General features: G+C 46.3%; 1 protein-coding gene across 1 annotated transcript in view; it reads left to right on the top strand.

Annotated features, from left to right (window-relative positions):
- KCNH1 (potassium voltage-gated channel subfamily H member 1) overlaps positions 1 to 21,465 on the top strand; it is a gene marked incomplete at its 5' end in the record, with an annotated part of 229,949 nt that overhangs the window by 71,988 nt on the left and 136,496 nt on the right. Inside the window, 3 exon segments of the mRNA XM_068165140.1 lie at positions 2,708 to 2,847; positions 2,849 to 2,908; positions 7,246 to 7,498. Coding sequence (XP_068021241.1) covers positions 2,708 to 2,847; positions 2,849 to 2,908; positions 7,246 to 7,498 — 453 coding nt within the window.

The raw sequence follows: 21,465 nt of genomic DNA, 5'->3' as shown, positions 1-21,465 counted from the left end.
AACCACTCATGGATTAAGGAGCCCTTATAGTATATTTGTTGTTAAAAGATGTTCTTCTTTGTTGTCAGCACTCACTGCAGTCAGACTTCCTGATATGGCTTAGCTCAAGTTCAACAGAGAACAGTAATCTATCCATTTCTGGTCACTGTATCTCTGTTCACCTTTTAAAACTGAGTGTATAGACTTTTGTGTGTTTGTTTATTGATTGATTTATTTATTCTCTCCTCTGTACAGAGGAGTAGTTGGGAAAAGGAAAAGCTGGTCTCTACCAGAATTGATGGAAAGAAAAGAACTGATACAGCTTCAAGGAGGAAATCTGCAGAGAATTAGCAGTGGAAGGGCCTTGAGTACATCTAAATTTAAATTGCATCTCTGAATGATCAGGGGAAGGACACTCCTGTACTGTTTCCTTTGCACATTATCAAGGGGTTTTTTTTTGGTTGGTCATAAAACCCTAAAGCATCTTGGTTGGCTGAAGGATATTTGCCTGTAACACTGACCTGAATGTTCTGTATTCTCAAAGGAGTGAAGGGGATGAGGAAATGTATTAATTTTAAGGAAGGAGTGAGGGAGGAAATAAAGAGCAAAAAGGAGTATTTAGATAAGGCAGAGTATTATGTTTCATAACTATGACTTCTCATTTATTTATTGCTTCTCACTCTCAAGTCAAACAAGTATGATGGTGACAATTCAGTGCCTGTTTGGCAGGACAGGAAAAGAAAGAGCCAGAGCACTTACTGGTGGTTATTGATACATCTGCCATCTGCCTGTTTCTCTCCCTCTATAGCCAGCCTCTCGTGTGCCACTGACCTGATGATGAGCAAAGGAAAGCTCTCCTTGAGGCTTCTTGTCCTTCCTTCCCATTGAGGGCTGGATTGGCTGGAAGTGCCTCAGCCCAATCCTCTGCAAGCCATCAAAATATGGTCATCAGTACTGCTGCTAGCCTGGTGTTCCATCTTGGGCTTCAGCAGACAGATCTTCTCAAGTATTGTGTGTTTTCATCTGCTCCTCTCCACCTCTTGAAATACTGCCTTTTGTCTTTCCTGTGTTTATTAAACTGCCTCTTGATGAACTAGCTGGCTCCATGGCTGCACTGAATGAAGTCAGGCTGTGCAGCAGTCTGCCTTTGAGGGCTCCAGCTCTTTCCTCAGGCCTGGCTGTTCTTCTGCCTGAAGAACGTGAAACATAATGTGAGTTTTTATGTGTTATTAAACTTAGATTTATAAATCACTGACCCATGGTAGCTGTTTATTACATATTCCATCTTCTGCTTTGATGCATTGGTGTTGTCACACTGAGGTGGGTAAGGATGACTCGGCTTACTACTGTGGTAATGCACTTAAAGCCTGGAAATCTGTCACTGATGACATTTCAACACAGGCACTGTAAAGCAGAGATGAAATTCTGAAGTATTTTCTGTCAAGCTATTTGTCTTAAAACTCTTTTGTCATCTTGTGGCTTTGTAAGGTTTTGGATAGTACTGAATTGTCTGGTGGACAAATATTTGTGTTTCAGGAACTCCTGTGTTGCAGGGCTTGAGGTGGTGGAATCACCATCACTGGAGGTGTTTAGGAAGAGACTGGATGAGGCACTTGGTGCCATGGTTTAGTTGATGAGATGGTGTTGGGTGATAGGTTGGACTTGATGATCTCGAAGGTCATTTCCAGTCTGGTTAATTCTGTTCTGTTCTACTCTACTCTACTCTACTCTACTCTACTCTTACTCTATTCTGCTCTGCTCTACTTCTCTTCTCTTCTCTTCTCTTCTCTTCTCTTCTCTTCTCTTCTCTTCTCTTCTCTTCTCTTCTCTTCTCTTCTCTTCTCTTCTCTTCTCTTCTCTTCTCTTCTCTTCTCTTCTCTTCTCTTCTTCTCTTCTCTTCTCTTCTCTTCTCTTCTCTTCTCTTCTCTTCTCTTCTCTTCTCTCTTCTCTTCTCTTCTCTTCTCTTCTCTTCTCTTCCTTCTCTTCTCTTCTCTTCTCTTCTCTTCTCTTCTCTTTTCTTCTCTTCTTCCCTTCCCTTCCCTTCCCTTCCCTTCCCTTCCCTTCCCTTCCCTTCCCTTCCCTTCCCTTCCCTTCCCTTCCCTTCCCTTCCCTCCCTTCCCTTCCCTTCCCTTCCCTTCCCTTCCCTTCCCTTCCCTTCCCTTCCTTCCCTTCCCTTCCCTTCCCTTCCCTTCCCTTCCCTTCCCTTCCCTTCCCTTCCCTTCCTTCCCTTCCCTTCCTCCCTTCCCTTCCCTTCCCTTCCCTTCCCTTCCCTTCCCTTCCCTTCCCTTCCCTTCCCTTCCCTTCCCTTCCCTTCCCTTCCCTTCCCTTCCCTTCCCTTCCCTTCCTTCCCTTCCCTTCCCTTCCCTTCCCTTCCCTTCCCTTCCCTTCCCTTCCCTTCCCTCCCTCCCCTCCCCTCCCCTCCCCTCCCCTCCCCTCCCCTCCCCTCCCCTCCCCTCCCCTCCCCTCTCCTCGAGTCTCCTCTCCTCGAGTCTCCTCTCCTCGAGTCTCCTCTCCTCTCCTCTCCCTGCATAAGTGGTGGCTCTCCATTTATAGTGCTGAGGGTGACCTATAGAATCCATGTGCTTATCAGGGCTTCCTAGCAAAGCACCGGTACAGCATGCATCTCCATGGTCCTGGCATTTCGAGTCTTAAAGCACAGTGGAACAGAGCCTTATCCTCACAACTTGCTATGTGTTGCATCTGTTGTTTTTCTTCTTTTTTTTTACAGCCCTTCTGTATGCAACCATTTTTGGTAACGTGACCACCATATTCCAGCAGATGTATGCGAACACAAACCGGTACCATGAAATGCTCAACAGCGTCCGGGACTTCCTGAAGCTCTACCAGGTCCCTAAAGGCCTGAGTGAAACGTGTGATGGATTACATTGTGTCCACCTGGTCAATGTCCAGAGGAATAGATACTGAAAAGGTAAGTAAATTCAATTGCAAGGGAAGAGCTCACATCCTGAAAGTATTTCATTAAAATAAACAGGAGATACTTCCTGAGTAAAGAAGACAAATACTCTTTAAATAGCTCCAAGTGCAAGCCTCCCTGATTTGTTCAAACTTTCAAACACAGCATTTCAACTACTCTGTTATCTTGACACACACTCACAGTATCATAGTATCATGGTATCATAGTGTCATAGTATCAGTCAGGGCTGGAAGGGACCACAAGGATCATCCAGTTCCAACCCCCCTGCCATGGGCAGGGACACCCCACACTACATCAGCCTGGCCAGAGCCTCATCCAGCCTGGGCTTAAACACCTCCAGGGACAGGGCCTCAACCACCTCCCTGGACAACCCATTCCAGGGCTTCACCACTCTCATGGGGAAGAACTTCCTCCTCACCTCCAGCCTGAATCTCCCCACCTCCAGCTTCATTCCATTCCCCCCTAGTCCTATCACTGCCTGAGTTCCTGAGCAAGTCCCTCCCCAGCCTTCCTGTAGCCCCCTTCAGATACTGGAAGGCCACAATGAGGTCACCTGGGAGCCTTCTCTTCTCCAGACTGAACAGCCCCAACTCCTTCAGTCTGTCCTCCACAGGAGAGGTGCTCCAGCCCTCTGCTCATCCTGGTGGCCCTTCTCTGGACACCTTCCAGCACCTCCACATCCCTCTTGTCATAGGGGTTCCAGACCTGGAGGCAGTACTCCAGGTGGGGTCTCCCCAGAGCTGAGCAGAGGGGGAGAATCACCTCTCTTGCCCTGCTGGCCACACTTCTCCTGATGCAGCCCAGGATCTGATTGGCTTTCTGGGCTGCAAGTGCACACTGAGAGCTCCTGTTGAGCTTCTCCTCCCCCAGCACCCCCAAGTCTCTCTCCTCAGGGCTGCTTTCCAGCCAGTCCCTGCCCAGCCTGGATTTGTGCCTGGGATTGCCTCGACCCAGCTGCAGGACCCTGCCCTTGGTCTTGTTGAACCTCCTGAGGTTGGCTTGTGCCCACCTCTCCAGCCTGTCATAGTGAAAGTAGGCGTGTTTTGCTGGTGGCCCTTGAAGCCCTGGTTTAGTTAGTCATTAGGTGTTGGGTGACAGGTTGGACTTGATTGTCCTCTGAGGTCTTTTCCAACCTTATTGGTTCTATGATTCTATGTTCAATGAAGTAGAATAAAAATTATGAAGATGCCATGGTTTAGGTGATTAGCTGGTGTTGGGTGATAGGTTGGACTTGATCTCAATGGTCTCTTCCAACCTGGTTAATCCTATCCTATCCTATCCTATCCTATCCTATCCTATCCTATCCTATCCTATCCTATCCTATCCTATCCTATCCTATCCTATCCTATCCTATCCTATCCTATCCTATCCTATCCTATCCTATCCTATCCTATCCTATCCTATCCTATCCTTTCTTTTGCTTGTGAAAATACATGATTTGTGGGGTGGTTCCCTTGGGAAATCCTGTCAGTGCTCACCAGCCTTCGGATTGGTGGCTTAATTTAGTGTTCTAGATGGTGCAGTTAGGCAGCAAGCAATCTCATTTCCCTCTAAGTGTTAATGCCTCGTTATGAAAGAGTAGAACAGATGTGGCCTTGCATTAAGCTGTCTGGAGAGCAGGGGGTACACAGGGTACTGTTTGTTTTCCTAAACTGCCTTTATTGTGTCTGCCATTTAGCTCTAAGCCCATGATTCTGGGAAGCACTGTTCATCATAGTAGCTGTCAGAAAGAAGCCATATTTAAGGGCTTGATAGTGGTGATTAGAGGCTTCTCTGCCTGTTGTCTCACAAAAATATCTTGGTGTGGGGCTATGCTTTTGAGGTAGGTAGATTTGGAGGAAGTGGAGAGACAACAGTCTGAGGATACCTAGCATCATGAAATCTGGTGCTTTGATTCACCCCTGAGTACAAGGTCCTTTCATCATTTCAACAAAGCAACAAGATAAAAATTGCTATGTAAAACATGTTTATTTTAGGTTATCTCCAAAGTTCATTCTTTGCTTCCTCTGATAAGGAGAGAAATGCTTTGAAAATGCCTTTGGAGACAGCAGGGTAACCAAACCAATCACAGTTCACTGTGGCCTTTGAGAATTATCTTAATAAACAGAAAAAGTCTCAAATTAGTATAGTATCATAGTATCAGTCAGGGTTGGAAGGGACCACAAGGATCATCTAGTTCCAACCCCCCTGTCTCCAACTCCCTGAAGGGAGATTGCAGGCAGGTGGGGGTTGGTGTCTTGTCCCAGGAAACCAGCACCAGAACAAGAGGACACAGTCTCAAGCTGTGCCAGGGGAGGTTTAGGCTGGGTGTTAAGAATAAATTCTTCCCAGAAAGACAGTTTGGCCATTGGAATGTGCTGCCCAGGGAGGTGGTGGAGTCACCATCAATAGAGGTGTGTAAGAACAAACTGGATGGGGCACTTAGTGCCATGGTTTAGTTGATCAGATGGTGTTGGGTGATAGGTTGGACTTGATGATGTTGAAGGTCTTTTCCAACCTGCTCTATTCTATTCTATTCTATTCTATTCTATTCTATTCTATTCTATTCTATTCTATTCTATTCTATTCTATTCTATTCTATTCTATTCTATTCTATTCTATTCCATTCCATTCCATTCCATTCCATTCCATTCCATTCCATTCCATTCCATTCCATTCCATTCCATTCCATTCCATTCCAAATGGCCCCTGACTGCTGCCCCCTGTGCTAAGCATCAGATTGTGTACCCTTCGGAGCAGATACCATCAATTGTCATGAGGAACATTGCATTTGGAAGTTCAAAAGTTGCCCCACACAGTATCATACCTTCATGTCCCTTTCTTACGTGAACAGAAAACTCATTACTGCCACTGGAGGGTGAATTTGAATACCTGCAAATCTCAGTATTGCAAGATAAACTTTTTAGTAGCTTTTTGTTCTTTTTTTCTCAGTAGAATACTCTGTTACTTGGAAAATGTAATTTGTGCAGACTTTTAATGAAATCTGCAGCTCAGCAAAGTGATCCACCCTCTAGAAACAACCCTTCAGGAAGCTTTTCTCCACCACTTTATGTACTGCTGTCCTCTCAGTTTTGTTGTCTTAAAAAATTGAGGCCTTACCCTGGTAATTCAATAAAGCAGAGCAGAGTGCTGAGACCAAGGCGTTATTTCCCTTCAGGTATTGCAAAGCAGGCCAAGTTAATATTGTGGCTTCTGTGTTCAAATAACATGAGAATGAATAGAATAGAATAGAATAGAATAGAATAGAATAGAATAGAATAGAATAGAATAGAATAGAATAGACCAGGTTGGAAGAGACCTTCAAGATCATCATGTCCAACCTATCATCCAACACCACCTAAACAACTAACCCATGGCACCAAGCACCCCATCAAATCTCCTGAACACCTCCAGTGATGGTGACTCCACCACCTCCCTGGGCAGCCCATTCCAATGGGCAATCACTCTCTCTGTATAGAACGTCTTCCTAACATCCAGCCTAAACCTCCCCTGGTGCAGCCTGAGACTGTGTCCTCTTGTTCTGGTGCTGGCTGCCTGGGAGAAGAGACCAACCCCCTCCTGGCTACAACCTCCCTTCAGGTAGTTGTAGAGAGCAATAAGGTCTCCCTTGAGTCTCCTCTTTTCCAGGCTAAGCAACCCCAGCTCCCTCATCCTCTGCTCACAGGGCTGTGTTCCAAACTCCTCCCCAGCTTTGTTGCCCTTCTCTGGACACGCTCCAGCAAGTCAACCTCCTTCCTAAACTGAGTGGCCCAGAACTGGACACAGGACTCGAGGTGTGGCCGAACCAGTGCAGTGTACAGGGGCAGACTGACCTCCCTGCTCCTGCTGGCCACACTGTTCCTGATGCAGACCAGGATGCCATTAGCCCTCTTGGCTGCCTGGGCACACTGCAGGCTCATGTTCAGCCTGCCATCGACCACTACCACCAGGTCCCTCTCTGCTTGGCCACTTTGCAGCCACTCTGACCCCAGCCTGTAGCACTCCATGGGGTTGTTGTGGCCAATGTGCAGAACCTGGCACTTGGATGTGTTAAATCTCCTGCCCTTGGACTCTGCCCATCTGTCCAGCCTGTCAAGGTCCCTCTGCAAAGCCTCTCAACCCTCTAAAAGATCAACTCCTGCCCCCAGCTTGGTGTCATCTGCAAATTTACTGATGATGGACTCAATGTCCTCATCCAGATCACCAATAAAGATGTTAAAGAGCATGTACAGACTGAGATTAAAATTTTCATAAGGAGGAGGAAAGTAGTTCTTAAACCCCATGTAGTAAACAAGGCGTAAGATGAACATGTAAGCCATGCACAGGAACTGATTGCCAATTTTTCTGCTCAGGTTTTGCAGATCTGCCCTAAGGACATGAGAGCAGACATCTGTGTGCATCTGAACCGCAAAGTTTTCAAGGAGCACCCAGCCTTCAGGCTGGCCAGCGACGGGTGCCTCCGAGCGCTCGCCATGGAATTCCAGACAGTGCACTGTGCTCCCGGGGACCTGATCTACCACGCTGGCGAGAGCGTCGACAGCCTCTGCTTCGTGGTTTCGGGCTCTCTGGAAGTAATACAGGATGATGAAGTCGTTGCTATATTGGGTGAGTTTCACAGCTGATAGCATGCATTGTGCACCAACACAGATGCCTACAGCGTTTTTATAGCTCTGTTGCAGTTTGAGCTGGGTGCCCTCCTGCAATGTTTACTTCCTGTGTCTAGAAGTCCAGCCCAGAGGGGTGGACACAGGAAATTATGTAGTATTTCCTACCACAATCCTTTGCACCACTATAAGATCCAGTGCAGAGTCTAGCACTTCCTCTTCTCTTCCTCCTCCGTCAGCCGGTAACTGGGGGAGATGCCTCCTGGCTTTGGGGCTGGCTAGGCCCTAGGCCATGGGGGGATGGGCAGGCGCAGATCTGGCCAGCTGAGACTAGCCTAGCAGTGGGAGGGGGAAGAAGGAGCCCTGGGGGTCTTGGGTGTACCCTCAGGTGGGGATGGGATCTCTCTGGGTCTGTTTTGGGATCTTTCTTTGTCACTGCGCTTTTGGCTTTCTGTAAAAGTTCACTGCTTCCTATTTAAACTTTCCATCACTTTTGCAATCCGTTTGCCTGAGTGTTTATTGTTGCCAGTGGTGGGGAGGGGGGCTGCCTCAACCCAGCATTTGTTATTTGAGAAGCTTTAGTCAAAGTTGGCTTCATCACAGCTCGGTGAGGTATATTTTGTTGTCCTCCCTGTTCCACACAAGTAAAGAGGAAGGGCAATCACCTTACCTCCAGATTGCTTCCACCCTATTTCTTCTGGTCAATGGAAACTCTACTTGAGCATTGGGATCCTGGGCAGTTTTGGGTTTTTCTTTTTCTTGCCACATCTCTTTTTCATCAGAAATTCCACTGAGGACTTCAGAAAACATTTTTGAAGTTCCTGACATCTCTGCCTCCCTTCCAGCCTCCCCAGTAATAACCTGCTCTTGCTGAAAGTTTTCTCGTTAGATTTATGTGCTGGGTTATACCCAGCCCCCAGGTGGACAAAAGAAACTTGATCCAGGTGGGCAGAGAGAGACTTGGGTTTCCCCCTCCCAGGAGAAGGGGGCCCCTGGGTGAAAGGAGGTCTGTTCCACTCCCCCTTCCTGTCCAGCAAGCCTATAAAAAAGGCAGACAGCTCTTACTGCTCTCTCTTTCTTGCCTTGTCTGCTCAAGAGAGGTCATCAGCTGCTGCTTCCTGCACTGGCCAGTGGTTGGGGCTTATTTTCCAAGCTGCATGCAGGCTTTCTGAAGGACTGAATCCACTTCCATCCAGGGAATACCAGGCCACCTGGGCTTGGTTTTGTATATTTTCCTATTTATCCTTATCCCTTGCCTTTGTGAACCCTCCCTGTTGTTGGTGTGTGTGTACATATATATATTGCTTAAAATTTACCTCTGCTCCTTCTAGACCAATTCCAGACCATTTCTTTTGAGAATTTCACCCCTCCTTTCCCCTACTTGATTTTTTTGTGTTTTGTTTTATTTTACATTACCAGGAAAGGGAGGGGGGAAGAATCTCAATCAATCTGTTACCATTTGGGCTTTTAAACTCCAGTTAAAGCTCAAACCAATAATTGTTTATAAATATCTGAGGGCTGGGTGTCAAGAGGGAAGGGATAGGCTCTTCTCCATTGCACTCTGTGCTAGGAGAAGGGGCAATGGATATAAACTACAGCCCAGGAGGTTCCACCTCAACATGAGGAGGAAATTCTTCACTGTGAGGGCTGCAGAGCACTGGAGCAGGCTGCTCAGAGAGGTTGTGGAGTCTCCTTCTCTGGAGACTTTCAAGACTCATCTAGATGTATTCCTGTGCGACCTGTGCTAGATTCTATGGTCTGGCTCTGTCATGGGGTTTGCACGTGACAATCTCCAAAGGTCCTTTCTAACCCCTAACATCTATAATAATAATAATAATAATAATAATAATAATAATGAAAAATAAAAACCCAGGTTGGAAGAGACCTTCAAGACCATCGTGTCCAACCTATCAACCAATCCAACCCACCTAAACAACTAAACCATGGCACCAAGCACCCCATCAAGTCTCCTCCTGAGTACCTCCAGTGATGGTGACTCCACCACCTCCCCAGGCAGCACATTCCAATGGGCAATCACTCTCTCTGTATAGAACTTCTTCTTAACATCCAACCTAAACCTCCCCTGGCACAGCCTAAGACTGTTACCTCTTGTTCTGGTACTGGTTGCCTGGGAGAAGAGACCAACATCTGCCTGTCTACAACCTCCCTTCAGGTAGTTGTAGAGAGCAAGAAGGTCACCCCTGAGTCTCCTCCTCTCCAGGCTAAGCAAGCCCAGTTCTCTCAGCCTCTCCTCACAGGGCTGTGTTCCAAACCCCTCACCAACTTTGTTGCCCTTCTCTGGACATGCTCCAGCAAGTCAACCTCCTTCCTAAACTGAGGGGCCCAGAAGTGGACACAGGACTCAAGGTGTGGCCTAACCAGTGCAGTGTACAGGGGCAGAATGACCTCCCTGCTCCTGCTGGCCACACTGTTCTTGATGCAGGCCAGGATGCCACTGGCCCTTTTGGCTGCCTGGGCACACTGCAGGCTCATGTTCAGCCTACCATCAACCAGCACCCCCAGGTCCCTCTCTGCCTGGCTGCTCCCCAGCCCCTCTGACCCCAGCCTGTAGCACTGCCTGGGGTTGTTGTGGCCAATGTGCAGAACCTGGCACTTGGATGTGTTCAATCTCCTGCCCTTGGACTCTGCCCATCTGTCCAGCCTGTCAAGGTCCCTCTGCAGAGCCTCTCTACCCTCCAGCAGATCAACTCCTGCCCCCAGCTTGGTGTCATCTGCAAATTTACTGCTGATGGACTCAATGCCCTCATCCAGATCATCAATAAAGATGTTAAAGAGCACAGGGCCCAGCACTGATCCCTGGGGCACATCCCTAGTGCCTGGCTGCCAGCTGGCTGTGGCACCATTCACCACCACTCTCTGGGCTCAGCCTCCAGCCTGTTCCTAACCCAATGCAGTGTGCTCCCGTCCAAGCCACTGTGATCCTGTGTGATCCTGTGAACTGACAGCACAATGTATTGAAGACCTCATGTTGAAATAACATGTTTATTTTTTTTAACTCACAGTAATACAAGGATTCAGAGCCAGTTTGCATTAACTTGGAAAGACAGCTTTAGGCTGGAGGCATAGAAAAGAAGCTGATAGTGGTGTGAGCAACGTCCTGAGGCAAAGCCAGGAGAAAGGAGTGTGACAATCCAGTAGATGTAGATTAATCATGGGGTGGCTGAAGTACTGAGGAGGTGATACATATAATTTGATTCTGTCAGACCCTTTCCTGATAAGGTAAATTCTCACAGTTGCTTAATCCAGTACCTGTCACTCATAGCAGCCTGAAAAAAAAGAGAAGAAAACAGCTTGGTAATCTTCTGCTTTCTGAATAATTGCACTTAGCTCTCCTAAGGGCAATGTCTACTGGGAAATGTGAGGACTCTAAAAATACACTGAGCACAGTTTTTCTCTACTTGCAAACAGGACTGCAGGAACAGCTTAGGGTGAGTTTGTGCCACACAAGAATCTCAAAAGGTGAAAAGTAGGGGCTGTGGGTAACTGCCTAGCATACTGTGGGACAGGAAGGCAAGTTGATTCAGTAGCTGTGGGACCAAGGTCATTTACAGCGAGCAGGTATTTGTATTAAATGAAGATCTGTGAAGCTGCCCTGCCAAAGACCTGAAGGAGGGAGTCTTGGGAAGATAAGATGGCCCTGTTTTGGCTAAACAGGGTTGATTGGTATTCCCAATCTGTTCTGTCACTTTAATGAGTGAAACAACTTGACTGTTTTGACTTTCTGAACTTGTGTCACTGCAAGTCCTTATTGGGGCACCAGAAGAAGAGAAACAAATGTTAATTGTGTCAAATAATTCCAGTAAGAGTCCTGGGGCTCTGAGGCAGGCAGACGTCTGGACCCTACTCTTACTACAACGTTAATTAATGCAACAGGGATAACTGATTCTCTTTTGTTCTGGAATCACCTGTGCCATGTGATATTACCCATATGATACTAGCAACTTCCTGCAAGGTATTTGGGAAGAGACTGGATGGGGTGCTTGGTGCCATGGTTTAGTTGATTGGGTTGTGTTGGGTGATAGGTTGGACTTGATGATCTCAAAGGTCTTTTCCAACCTGGTTAATTCTATTCTATTCTATTCTATTCTATTCTATTCTATTCTATTCTATTCTATTCTATTCTATTCTATTCTATTCTATTCTATTCTATTCTATTCTATCCCACTCTATCCCACTCTATTCTATTCTATTCTATTCTATTCTATTCTATTCTATTCTATTCTATTCTACTCTGTTATTTTCTATTCTGTTCTTTCTATTCTACCTTTTGACACATTAAACTCTCATGAAGTACCGTTGCAAATGTAGAGCAAAGTCAAGTCCCTCAGTTTGTGTCACCTTTAATCCTGTAATGCTTCTTTCTGTGTCCATCACAAGAGGAAAACCTCGCAGCACCTTGTCACTGCATTTAATCAGCACAGATGAATAGCACTGAAAATTAACAGTTTTTGTTTAAAATTTCCTTGCAAGGTATTAATTTTCTCCTCCTTTAGCAGTAACTTCAATGTTTTATCATAATGCTCACTTCAGAAAATGCTTGAGAAAGCCGTGTTAAGATAACTTGAAACTCTAATCTCTGCGGCTACAGAGTGGTTGCTATGGATAGAAGAGGCTGATCCCTCGCTATCTGAATGAACAGAACTGTTTTGTTACAGCTGCTCTCCTGGGACAACAACAATTGTTCCTCTTCAGACCTCTAACTTTTTTAATTTAGAGTCAGTTCTCTGGGTCACACTGAAGTTGATGAACTCCATCGTTTCCTTTGTGAATGTGGCAATCCTGTGAGAGGGAAGGAAAATGAATTGGGATCTCTCTGTGATTCTGTGAGATTTAATTTGGGGAAAATGATTTTCAGTTTTTGCCTTTCAGTTTCTGTACAAAGGAATCACTTTCCTTTACCATGAGTGTGTGCCTTCTTTCCCCAGGCTATGAAGTCTTCTGTTGAAGAATTCTTTATCCTGATAACAAATAATGTGATTAGTGACATTTTTCACGTTGCCACACCTTGACTCCTGTGTCCAGTTCTGGGCCCCTCAGTTTAGGAAAGATGTTGAGTTGCTGAAAGTTTAAGAAGGACATTGAGACACTTGAAGGTGTCCAGAGAAGGGCAATGAGGCTGGGGAGAGGCCTTCAGCACAGCCCTGTGAGGAGAGGCTGAGGGAGCTGGGGTTGCTTAGCCTGGAGAGGAGGAGGCTCAGGGGTGACCTCATTGCCCTCTACAACTACCTGAAAGGTGGTTGTAGCCAGGAAGGGGTTGATCTCTTGTCCCAGGCTACCAGCACCAGAACAAGAGGACACAGTCTCAAACTGTGCCAGGGGAAGTTTAGGCTGGAGGTGAGGAGAAAGTTCTTCACCAAGAGAGTTGTTAGCCATTGGAATGTGCTGCCCAGGGAGGTGGTGGAGTTGCCATCCCTGGAGGTGTTCAAGAGGGGATTGGATGTGGCACTTGGTGCCATGGTCTAGTCATGAGGTCTGTGGTGACAGGTTGGACTTGATGATTCTTGGGGTCTCTTCCAACCTTAGTGATACTGTGATACTGTGAATGTGTCCAGAGAAGGGCAAGAAAGCTGGGGAGGGGTCTGGAGCACAGCCCTGTGAGGAGAGGCTGAGGGAGCTGGGGTTGCTTAGCCTGGAGAAGAGGAGGCTCAGAGGAGACCTTCTTTCTGTCTACAACTCTGTGAAGGGAGGTTGTAGGCAGGTGGGGGTTGGTCTCTTCTCCCAGGCAAGCAGCACCAGAAGAAGAGGACACAGTCTCAAACTGCACCAGGGGAGGTTTAGGCTGGAGGTGAGGAAGAAATTCTTCCCAGAAAGAGATATTGGCCATTGGAATGTGCTGCCCAGGGAGGTGGTGGAGTTACCATCCCTGGAAGTGTTTTAGAGGAGGTTGGCTGAAGCACCTGGTGTCATGTTTTAGTTGATTAGATGGTGCTGGGTGATAGGTTGGACTTGATCTCTGAGGTCTTTTCCAACCTGGTTAATTGTATTCTATTCTGTTCTATAGTTTGGGCTTTCTTCTTCAGCACTGCAGAATGTAGCAACCCGCTGAAGGATGCTGCAGGAGATGGTTTCCTCCCTGTTGTGGATTCTGTTTTCTTATCTGTAGAATAGCAATGATTCTACTTTTTAATTTTTGAATTCTGTGTTCAGCTAAACTTGTCAAGTTCCTGATAACAGTACACCAGACAAAATGAGGCAAGGAAAAAACTGCAAGGAGAAAAAAAACGATGTCTGTGTTGCACAAGAAACGTAATTGTCAGTAACCATTCGGCCAGAGCAACCTGAAATGCCATAGCATTCACTTACCAATCACAACTAAGGGTATCTATGCACATCAGGTATTTAACTGCCAACCATGTGAGGAATTCTTTAGGGTAATCTCAGTTAACAGGTATATTGGAGAGACTGAAAGCTCCTCACAGACACTCCTGAAAGAAATAAGTGAATAAATTACTCACAGTGAATTCTTTGTTCAGCTTCAGCTATTACTTAATAAAGTGGCCTTTGTGATTCACAATGTGCCCTGAATCTTCCTTAGAACAGGGGAATAAATTGCATCTCTAAATTAGTCATTGTGACTGCTGTACAATATTGCATAAACCAAAGGCAAACTACACTTAATCCTTACAGGAGCCAATTCATATGAAATATTTTCAAGTTCTGAAATCATTTAGCCTTGCAGGCTAGCCTAGAAAAGTCTGTTGTGTAGCCCTGGGATTGGGAGAGTACACTTGCATAATATCCTTCCAGGAGCAGGGAAGTCATTGTGCCCCTGTACTCTGCAGTGGTCAGGCCACACTTTGAGTCCTGTGTCTAGCTCTGAGCCCCTCAGTTTAGGAGAGATGTTGAGTTGCTGGAATGTGTCCAGAGAAGGGCAACAAAGCTGGGGAGGGGTTTGGAGCACAGCCCTGTGAGGAGAGGCTGAGGGAGCTGGGGTTGTTTAGCCTGGAGAAGAGGCTCAGGGAAGGCCTTCTTCCTCTCCTGAAGGGAGGTTGTAGCTAGGTGAGGGTTGGTCTCTTCTCCCAGGCATCCAGCCACACCAGAACAAGAGGACACAGTCTCAAGCTGCACCAGGGGAGATTTGGGCTGGATGTTATTGGGGGCACCAGAAGAAGAGAAGCAAATGTTAATTGTGTCTAATAATTCCAGTAAGAGTCCTGGGGCTCTGAGGCAGGCAGACATCTGGACCCTACTCTTAATGCAACTTCAATTAATGCAACAGGGATAACTGATTCTCTTTGGTTCTGGGCATCACCTGTGCCATATGATAGACATAGAATAGAATAGAATAGAATAGAATAGAATAGAATAGAATAGAATAGAATAGAATAGACCAGGTTGGAAGAGACCTTCAAGATCATTGCATCCAACCCATCAACCAATCCAACCCACTTAAACAAAAACAACTAACCCATGGCACCAAGCACCCTATCAAGTCTCCTCCTAAACACCTCCAGTGATGGCGACTCCACCACCTCCCCAGGCAGCACATTCCAATGGGCAATCACTCTCTCCGTATAGAACTTCTTCCTAACCTCCAGCCTAAACCTCCCCTGGCGCAGCCTGAGACTGTGTCCTCTTGTTCTGGTTCTGGATGCCTGGGAGAAGAGACCAACCTCACCTAGCTACAACCTCCCTTCAGGAGAGGAAGAAGGCCCTTCCCTGAGCCTCCTCCTCTCCAGGCTAAGCAACCCCAGCTCCCTCAGCCTCTCCTCACAGGGCTGTGTTCCAAGCCCCTCCCCAGCTTTGTTGCCCTTCTCTGGACTCCATATGATACTAGCAACTTCCTGCAAGATGTTTAGGAAGAGCCTGGATGAGGCACTTGGTGCCATGGTTTAGTTGGCTGGATTGTGCTGGGTGATAGGTTGGACTCGATGATCTCAAAGGTCTTATTCCAACCTGGTTAATACTATTCTATCAGTGCTGTGTAACACCCAAGGGACAGGTGTATTCTCAGTTGAGGCTTATGTTCTTTAAACAAAGCACTGACTTTGATTGTCTTGGGATTAAAGCAAAGTAATGAGTTGGAAGAAATTGAACACAGGCCAGCAGAGAAAAAAAAACACTTTTATTTTGGTCCCCTATTTCTCCACTAATTTGACTTGGAGGCAAACACTAAAATGACTAAAAGGTTTTAAAAAACCCATTTGCTATGTTTACACTAAAAAAATGAAAGCAAATGATGCATTTTGCATGGAGTTTAATTTGGGATGAAAGATTGGGTTTGAATTCTGTCCAAAATTTCTGATTAATGATGTTCAGTGCAGCACAATCTTTGAATACAGGGTGTCAAAGAAACTGGAAAAGCCAGGTGCTTTGTTGATTTGGTGATTCATTCTAACACAAATGAGGTCATAGGAGGAAACCACAGCAATAAAAGCCACAGTGTTACTATATTAATGTGTGACTGTGCAGAAGTGAAAATCAGCTAGTGGGAAACTGCTTGGAGGAAATGCAGTTCTGGTCCTTCCATTCACACTGTTGTTACTGACGACATGCATTCAGCACTTGGTGGAGGTTAGAGAACAAATCACATAGAATAGAATGGAATGGAATGGAATGGAATGGAATGGAATGGAATGGAATGGAATGGAATAGAATAGAATAGAGTAGAATAGAATAGAATAGAATAGAATAGAAATAGAATGGAATGGAATGGAATGGAATGGAATGGAATGGAATGGAATGGAATGGAATAGAATAGAATAGACTAGACTAGAATTAATTGAATTGAATTGAATTGAATTAACCAGGTTGGAAAATAACTTTGAGATCATCAAGTCCAACCTATCACCCAGCACCATCTAATCAACTAAACCATGGCACCAAGCACCCCATCCAGTCTCTTCCTAAACACCTCCAGGGATAGTGACTCCACCACCTCCCTGGGCAGTATATCCAATGGCTATTCACTCTTTTCCCTCAGCCTCTCCTCACAGGGCTGTGCTCCAAACCCCTCCCCAGTTTGTTGCCCTTCTCTGGACACATTCCAGCAACTCAACATCTTTCTTAAACTTAGAGGCCCAGAATTGGACACAGGACTCAAGGTGTGGCCTAACCAATGCAGAGTCCAGGAGCACAATGACTTCCCTGCTCCTGGCTGGCCACACTATTCCTAATGCAGGCCAGGATGCCATTGGCCTTCTTGGCCCACCTGGGCACACTGCTGGCTCATGTTTAGGCAGCTGTCAGTCAGCACCCCCAGGTCCCTCTCTGTTTGGCAGCTCTCAGCCACTCTGTCCCTAGCCTGTAGCTCTGCATGGGGTTGTTGTGGCCAAAATGCAGCACCTGGCACTTGGATTTGTTGAATGCCATCCTGTTGGCCTCTGCCCATCTGTCCAGTCGGTCGAGGTCCCTCTGCAGAACCCTTCTGCCCTCTAACTGACCAACATCTGCTCCCAACTTGGTGTCATCTGCAAACTTGCTGATGACTGACTCAATCCCCTCATCCAGATCTGAACAACCAAGAAAAACATATTTTTTTTTAATCTTCCTAGAGATTAATTGCTTCCAAATGAGATTTTTCTGACATGATTGTGCTCCAGAATTAAACAGAGAATCCCTCTTCTCTGGGAAATCATACAATTACAGAATGGTTGGAATGGAACTTGAAGATCATCTAGTTCCAATCCCCTGCTGGGGGTGGGGACACCTCCTACTAGACCAGGTTGCTTAAGGCCCCATCCAACCTGGCTTTGAGCATTTGCAGGGTTTGAGCTTCCACAGCTTCTCAGGGCAACCTGTTCCAATGTCTCTACACCTTCATGGTGAATTTCTTCCTAATGTCTAACCTAAATCTAGCTTTTTCCAGTTTGAAGCCATTACTCCCTATCATTTTGTGCCTTTTAAAAACATCATTCTCCACCTAACCCTGTAGGTCCAATTCAAGCACTGAAAAGCTGCTATAATGTCTCCCTGGAGCCTTCTCTTCTCCAGGCTGAACAATCCCAACTCTCACAGCCTGTTTTCATAGGAGAAAGCCTCCAGTCCTTTGATCATCTCTGTGGCCCTCCTCTGGATCTCGTGAACAGGTCCTCCATGTCTTTCTCTTGTTAGGGTCTCCAGAGCTCAACACAGCTCTCCAAGTGGGGTCTCATGAGAGAGGAGTAGATGGGAAGAATCACCTCCACAGAAAGAGAGATTGGCCATTGGGATGTGCTGCCCAGGGAGGTGATGGAGTCACCATCACTGGAGGTGTTTAGGAAGAGCCTGGATGAGGCACTTGGTGCCATGGTTTAGTTGATTAGATAGGTTGGACTTGATGATCTCAAAGGTCTTTACCAACCTGGTTAATTCTGTATTCTCCCTTGACCTGCTGGCCACACTTCTTTTGATGCAGCCCAGGATGTGGTTTGTTTCCTGTGTGCAAGCACACATTTCTGGTTCATGTTGAGCAGCCCTTCTCCTCAGGACTGCTCTCTATGTGTTCTTCCCCCAGACTATATTTGTGGTTGAGGTTGCCCAGATCCAGGTGCAGGACCTTGCACCCCATGTTCTTGACCTTCATGAGCTTGGCACTGGCCCATGTTTCAAGTCTGTCAAGGGTCTGTTTGGTTGGCATCCCCTCCTTGCAACATGTCAGCTGTATAACTTGCTTCAGCTTGGTGTCATCAAGCTTACTAAGGGTGCACTCAATCTCACTGCCCATGCCAAGGAAACATGGAATATAAACAGGAAGTAATTAATGAACTCAGGCTTGTTCAAACACTTTCAGCTTGGAATTGAGGTAACTTCTGAAATTTAGCAAAACATTCCAATAGAAAGCTAGAGAGAGGAAGGAGAAGACCCTTGGAATTAGGATAATAGGCTTTATTTTCTGCATATCAGTGGGCAAAGCAGCAGATGGTGTTGGGTGATGGGTTGGACTTCATGATCTCAAAGGTCTTTTCCAACGTGGTTTATTCTATTCTATTCTATGCTATGCTATTCCATCCTCTCCTCTCCTCTCCTCTCCTCTCCTCTCCTCTCCTCTCCTCTCCTCTCCTCTCCTCTCCTCTCCTCTCCTCTCCTCTCCTCTCCTCTCCTCTCCTCCTCTCCTCTCCTTGAGTCTCCTCTCCTCTCCTTGAGTCTCCTCTCCTCTCCTCTCCTCTCCTTGAGTCTCCTCTCCTTGAGTCTCCTCTCCTCTCCTCTCCTCTCCTCTCCTCTCCTCTCCTCTCCTCTCTCCTCTCCTCTCCTCTCCTCTCCTCTCCTCTCCTCTCCTCTCCCTCTCCTCTCCTCTCCTCTCCTCTCCTCCTCTCCTCTCCTCTCCTCTCCTCTCCTCTCCTCTCCTCTCCTCTCCTCTCCTCTCCTCTCTCCTCTCCTCTCCTCTCCTCTCCTCTCCTCTCCTCTCCTCTCCTCTCCTCTCCTCTCCTCGAAGTTTCAGTCTATTGCAAAATGTGTCAGTTACTGACTCCTGGAAGGCCAGACTGAGCAGCAGATCTTCATGAACGTGAGTTGAAGTGGTCTTGATGATCCTTCTTCTGAGGGGAACCTGGTAAAACTACAGGCTAGCCTCACGGATTTGATCAGAGATTGGGAGCCTCCAAGCCTTTATTTAGCAATTAAAACCCAAAGTCTTGCAAACCACTGTGATCTTCAGAGCTGAGCAATGGATGAGAAAAATATAATTCACTAGAAGGCTTAGTTAAAATGAAAAACAAAAACCACCCTGTATAAAACATAGCATCCCAAGAGTAAAGCAGCTTATCCCATGTGTTGCATGCCAGCTGTTCGACATTTTTTATGTTCTCACTCTTCTTAGTTGAGCTGAAAACTTTCAGAGCCATTAATGTTTTTATTGCATGTTGGTTTAGCATAAATAGATCATAGAATATCCTGTTTGGATGGGACTCGTGAGAACCATTGAGTTTAACTCCTGACTCCCCAAACAGCAGGTAAAGTGAATGAGAGGGGGAAAGCAAGGCAGTGATTTAAAGTGAGCAAGGAAATCACTGCCTTCCACAAGGAGAGTTTGCTGTGATTCTATGTCTCTGGAGGTGTTCAAGGTGGGATTGGATGTGGCACTTGAAGCCATGGTTTAGTTAGTTTAGTTAGGTGTTGGGTGGTAGGTTGGACTTGGGAAGAGAAGAGAAGAGAAGAGAAGAGAAGAGAAGAGAAGAGAAGAGAAGAGAAGAGAAGAGAAGAGAAGAGAAGAGAAGAGAAGAGAAGAGAAGAGAAGAGAAGAGAAGAGAAGAGAAGAGAAGAGAAAGAGAAGAGAAGAGAAGAAGAGAAGAGAAGAGAAGAGAAGAGAAGAGAAGAGAAGAGAAGAGAAGAGAAGAGAAGAGAAGAGAAGAGAGAGAGAAGAGAAGAGAAGAGAAGAGAAGAGAAGAGAAGAGAATAAACCAGGTTGGAAGCAACCTTCAAGATCATCGTGTCCAACCTATCATCCAACACCACCTAATCAACTCAGCAGAGTGCTGAGATCAAGATGTTATTTTCCTTCAGGTATTGCAAAGCAGGCTAAGTCAATACTGTGGCTTCTGTGTTTAAATAGCATGAGAAATAAATAGAACAGAACAGAACAGAACAGAATAGAATAGAATAGAATAGAAAGAATAGAATAGAATAGAATAGGTTGGAAGAGACCTTCAAGATCATTGTGTCCAACCTTCATCCAACACCATCTGATCAACTAAACCATGGCATCAAGCACCCCATCAAGTCTCCTCCTGAACACCTCCAGTGATGGTGACTCCACCACCTCCCCAGGCAGCCCATTCCAATGGGCAATCACTCTCTCTGTGTAAAACTTCTTCCTAACCTCCAGCCTAAACCTCTCCTGACACAGCCTGAGACTGTGTCCTCTTGTTTTGGTACTGGCTGCCTGGGAGAAGAGACCAACCTCTGCCTGTCTACAACCTCCCTTCAGGGAGTTGCAGAGAGCAATAAGGTCACCCCTGAGTCTGCTCTTCTCCAGGCTAAGCAGCCCCAGCTTCCTCAGCCTCTCCTCACAGGGCTGTGTTCCAAACCCCTCACCAACTTCATTGCCCTTCTCTGGACTCGTTCCAGCAAGTCAACCTCCTTCCTAAACTGAGGGGCCCAGAACTGGAACAGGACTCGAGGTGTGGCCTAACCAGTGCAGTGTACAGGGGCAGAATGACCTCCCTGCTCCTGCTGGCCACACTGTTTCTGAGGTCTTTTCCAACCTTATTGATTCTATTCTATGATTTGCCGCTGTTGAAGCTGAAGGGAAATAACAAAATGTAGATACTATGTAAGCCTGAAATTTTGTGCAGTAATAGAACATCAAGAAGAGGCATTTATAGTCTAGACCTGGCCACCTCCTTCACCTTAAAGGCAGAAGCAGGATATATAATCCATTTTTTTAAGGGGTTGGGGGTGAAGCTTGCAAAGGATGCACATAGACTTTCATGATCACATGTGGGCTGAGGAACTGACACTTGGATGTTGCTGAAGTGCTGATCTTTTATTGTGATCTACAGAGCTATAACACTGACAAGATTGGAGACTGTGGTTTTGACATGATATTGTAGGAGAGCTGGTGCACCATGCTTTGTTTCAGCAGAATATTAAATGCTCCATTTGCTTTGTGTGGAGAAGTTCCTGCTGATTTAATTTGCTCTAATTGCAGTCTTAAAGGGATGTTTTAAGAATAATTGTTTGCTTTACAATTGCTTCAGCTTACTCATTTAGCCATAAGCTAAGAGGCTTGATTCAGATTTTGGTGGGAGAGATTCACCCTCAGACAGGATGCTGCAAACTCTGCCTCAGAGAGGAGGGGAAATAGCAGTGAAGAAGTATTGTCTGGTTTAGATCTTCTCAGTGGGAAAGCATTGTTCTCTTCCACACAGTCAGATGAAGATCACTTCTTAGCAGAGTTGAGGTGTTCAGGGAAATAACTGGCCTGCATCAGGAACAGTGTGGCCAGCAGGAGCAGGGAGGTCATTCTGCCCCTGTACACTGCACTGGTTAGGCCACACCTCGAGTACTGTTGTCCAGTTCTGGGCCCCT

The sequence above is a fragment of the Melanerpes formicivorus genome, unplaced genomic scaffold, assembly GCF_026170545.1.
Source record: "Melanerpes formicivorus ecotype bairdi unplaced genomic scaffold, bMelFor1.0.p_v2 SCAF_84, whole genome shotgun sequence".
NCBI classification, from domain to species: Eukaryota; Metazoa; Chordata; class Aves; order Piciformes; family Picidae; genus Melanerpes; species Melanerpes formicivorus.
Note: the sequence above shows the minus strand (reverse complement) of the source record. Positions and strands in the feature narration are given on the sequence as shown.